Genomic DNA, 4494 nt, shown 5'->3' with positions numbered 1-4494 from the left:
AATTATAAAAACGCTTTTAATACAATATTGAAGTGATTACATGTCAAATAAATTATGCAGATAAATTAGCTTCTTTGTGGCATGGTGTAAAATTAGCTTCTCAGATACATTGGAAGCAATCCATGGCGAAGGATACTTCGGCGTTCCGAAGACTCTATTTTATGATTTCATTGGCTATGAAGTAGAAGCCATATGGGAGATTGGTGCAGGAAATGTTCGACATTGCCGTCAGCAAGGGACCGAATACGAGAAGTCGTGGAAAAATGCAGCAGTACAATGTGAGAGCGCCATTTGACAGATTTCCAGTCGACGTGTACAAACTACTCCGGTAATTACTTTAGCAAGTGATCCGAAACATATGTAATATCGAATCGGGATTGCCGAAAAGCTTGCCAATGACTGCATTAGCCGATATGGAGTAAAATTGGTATTGAATTCCGACCAAGACAGAAGTTTTGAGTTGTCTTTATTTAAAAAGGTCACTGAACCAATGGGCATTACAAAAATGAGGACTACCCTGGATGCTTAAACCAGTTAATGCTACTCTGGAGACCAACTTAAGAAGCTTCATCAACGAGCACCAAACTGTCTGGGACCGACACTTACCGCTATGTCTCTTGGCTTATAGATTCGCCATCCATGAAATAGTTAGAAGAACTTCAGCCGGCATTTTATTTGGGAATGAACTTAGGCTGTCGGCAAGCGTGATGTTTGGTCGTCCTCAAGACTCTTCAATGTCTACAAACGAATATATACAAAAAAATTCAATAACGGTCATCCATAATGCTGTGCGTACGAAGCTGCCATTTGAAAGTGACCGCATGAAGACCAGATACGATAGAGTAGCCAATTCTGCTGGTTTAATAGGGGCGACAATGTGTGGCTATATACAAGTTTGAGATGATCTATATACCGTTACTCATCGCATTAACGATGTTGTCTATCGAATTCAGAAGGGGCCTAGGGAAAAAATGAAGATCGTGTGCCAAAGGAATCCGTAGAAAAAACTTTAAGAAACCACCGCATCTCAATATATTACTGCAAGAATCAAAACAAGAATGGAAACAAAGAAACACATTATTCATAACAGAAACAGTAACCAATGTTTCGTCTTTTAGTAGAGGTAAATTGTAGATCACTGGTTAGTAGCACGGGTGGTCTTGGGAATAGCACTGATACGTATCTTTACAATTATTTATGGAGATGCTAATTTGTGCAGGATTATATACTAATAAACTTATATAGAAAATAACAAACTAAAGATTGTTGAAACAGCCATTTGCCAAAATCGGTTGTTGGCTGTTAAATATAAATGACGTATTTTTGACGCCATTTTAGGTTCGGTTTTTATAATTGAAATGTTCAGTTGAAGTTCAGATGGAATATATAATGGTAGATGACATTTTCAATGAGATTTTTATTACTTATAATACACGACGGTCGTTCTTACGTCAACAACTTTACGAACATCGTTGCGTGTTAAAAGCGCGTACATCCAACTGAACTTATTGTTAGTCTTGATTCGTTAAACGTTTATTGTTGATTACAAAGAGAATCATTTAAAATAATTCCATTGCTTCAACTTACTAAGCCACATTAGTTTGTTGTATGATTTTTAATACTTATATTTCTACTGTCTCTAATTACATATATGTAGCTACATATGTACACAAAAACAGGTATACTTCGTTTAGTTTCTGTAGCGATGTGACCTTTAGTTTGACCCGAGCAAAGTAGAAGAGGCCAAACTCTTAACCGGTGAGGAGCGTATAATCCGTACAGTAGGACCGTGAAGCTGGCACCACAAAGTCCCGAAAATGATTTTCGAAAATGCCAAAATTAGGGGCTTTTCAGGGGCTAATTTGGTGCCAAAGTTATAAATTAGGTGCTCTTCAAATAAAAAAGTTATTCACGATACAATAATTTTGTGCTATCTGACGTAAAGCTGACACGAAACCATGCATTTATTATTAAAAATCGAAAGTATGAACAACCAATTTAGGTGCTATTTGGGTGCTCTGAGACAGTAGGATTAACATTTCAGTCAAATATAGCGCAATGCATACACTGATATAGTTCAAATAAACAATTCAGACACGATGACAAATGAAAGAAACAAAATTACAAAAATGATACCGTGGACAAATTTAAGAGCTATTTAGGTACTCATTGGCTGCAGATAAAAATTCGCGATAAACAAAAAATAAACATGTAATGAGAACCTGATTATCACAAAAGTTAAGAAACGAAAAAAAGAAAAGCTAGTAACAAATTCATTCATGGAAATGCTGTGAATTAACCGCTAATTAAGGGCTATTTTTGTATAAGAAAAATAGTATTTACAAAGACACAATGAAAAGCGTGATATCAAATCTATTATAAGTTGAGAATTAAATGCTAATTGAGNTAATACACAAGAAAGATGATTCCGAGAGGTTCTGTGTGAATTACACGTAGCTGAAAGGTGTACTGCAGAAAGACTGTTAGTCATTACCACGAATCAACAAAACACTAGACAGTCTAGCTGGAGCTAGGGAGAACACTGTTTTTACAATTTGAAATGGTATGTAGCAATTCAATGTGATGCCTTTTGGATTGTGCACATTCGAAAGATTGATGGACACTGTACTATAAGGACTAAATTGGAAAATTTGTTCGGTTTTCTTAGTCGACATCATTCTGGCAGAAACTTTTGAAGACCATTTCCAAAACGTGACAAAAGCCTTTAAGGAATTGACATCTGCAAAATTGAAAGTAAGTTCAAAGAAATGCATCCAGAAGTGAAATATCTAGGCTATGCCATAACACCGGAAGGAATTGAGACCAGCCCTGACAAAGCGAATATCCTTCAAAATTGGGTCACACCAAAGGATCGGCAAAAACTTACAATTAGAACTTTGCTCCTAATACCGAAGATTCATACGAGGATTTGCCGACACAGCCCAAGTACTACAGACTTATAGGAGATGGAGTTTCATCCCAATGTACTTGGAGAGTCCAAATGGAACCGAAAACAAACTCCAAGTAATACTTCCAAAGAAAAGAATTTCAGAAATGATACATAGTATTACATAGTATCTATAAGTTTTTATTTAGGTCACTGGTGCAAGATTGGTAAATCCAAATTGTTTATTTAAAACTGCACACTAACGCCTACTTATCTACTGTGTTAGTATAGTAGGTCAAGTAGCAACCGGTTAAATAGCGGAATCAATAATTATAAGCAAGAAGTGAAGTCGAGAGTCGCGAGTTGAATTCAAGATGCAGGGTGGTGAGACGGCTTACCATCTTTACTCACCCTGTGATAATTCCTTATGTTCCCCAATTATCTAATAATGTAATCTAAGATTATTATTATCATCATCATCATCATNATGCATTGCGCCATATTTGACTGAAATGTTAATCCTACTGAAGACATATTTAAGGCTTTAACGATCGTTTTCGACTCGCACTACTGTTCAACACTTTTGGCAGGTACTGTATTAAAAAGTATGCTTAATGAGCAAGAGTCGAGAGTATAAAGAGCTTTTTTGTCCCTACTTACGATTTTGCCAGCGCGCATCCAAGACATTGGAAAGGGCACATCGCTAGAGAAAGTAAATGAAGTATACTTCCGTTAATTTTTACCTGTTTTGAGGGAATTTCTACAATTTTTGTTGGATCAGAATTGACACTATCTTTAGGCTTCCAGTATAAATAAAAAGGTACTTTTGCATTTTCTTTCCAGTGACATAAAGTTTGAGAATCTTTATAAACGTGAGTTGGTCGAAAGTCCTTATGTACACGAATTACAGGAGGAGAAGGACAACGTTCTTTTGGCCAGGTATACCTTTCACGTTTATCTGGAACACACTGACGAAAATCATTTAAGTAAGTGGATTTTTGTTCAAATGCGCAGGTTCTTGGTTCTTCTTCTACTGTACATTTCATTTTCTAAAATAAAATTGATAATTGTAATATAAATTAATTTCTTTAATTCAACTGTCAAATAACTACGCAGCTTACTTCTCATAGTTAACTTTGTAAATAAATATAGAAATTTCTGTCTAAATTCTAGGTCGCAAATGAGAGAATGGCTTCAAATGTGCAAGTACATATACCTACCTAGATGCGATTTAATTTTTTAAGTGTATTAAATTTTGTTGTATGCAGTGTAGTATTAGTAGTACATTCAACATTTATTCCAAGAAACCATGTATACTTTCTTATTCTTATTCAATACCATTTTATTCTCCTATTTTTAATAATGCTTGCCAGGTTTTTGTATTTTTTCTTTATTTTTTTATTTAATTTTTTCTTGCATATTTCCTGCAGGATAAATTCTTTCTGTCATTATTTTTTCTATTTGAACTTCTATTTATCAAATCGACTTGTTCCATTGGAATGTAGACTTAAGAGAATATAAAATATTCGATACGATACAGGGTAAAAGAAACAAAAAGAAAAATTTATTAAGCAAAATCTAGCAAATTATTACTAATCTCTTGTTAG

General features: G+C 34.9%; 1 protein-coding gene across 2 annotated transcripts in view; it reads right to left on the bottom strand.

Annotated features, from left to right (window-relative positions):
* Nucleotides 1–4494, bottom strand: part of LOC108741779 — a 16346-nt gene that overhangs the window by 9848 nt on the left and 2004 nt on the right. The window contains exon 1 of one of the 2 annotated variants that reach the window (XM_025979726.1): nt 3631–3992. The exons of the other annotated variant lie outside the window; for it this stretch is intronic. Within the exon in view, the coding sequence (XP_025835511.1) occupies nt 3631–3933 (303 nt within the window). The 5' untranslated portion in view covers nt 3934–3992. Of the gene's footprint in view, nt 1–3630; nt 3993–4494 lie in introns of those variants that run through there. 2 annotated transcript variants of the gene reach the window in all.

This window comes from Agrilus planipennis, unplaced genomic scaffold (assembly GCF_000699045.2).
Source record: "Agrilus planipennis isolate EAB-ADULT unplaced genomic scaffold, Apla_2.0 scaffold293, whole genome shotgun sequence".
NCBI lineage: Eukaryota > Metazoa > Arthropoda > Insecta > Coleoptera > Buprestidae > Agrilus > Agrilus planipennis.
Note: the sequence above shows the minus strand (reverse complement) of the source record. Positions and strands in the feature narration are given on the sequence as shown.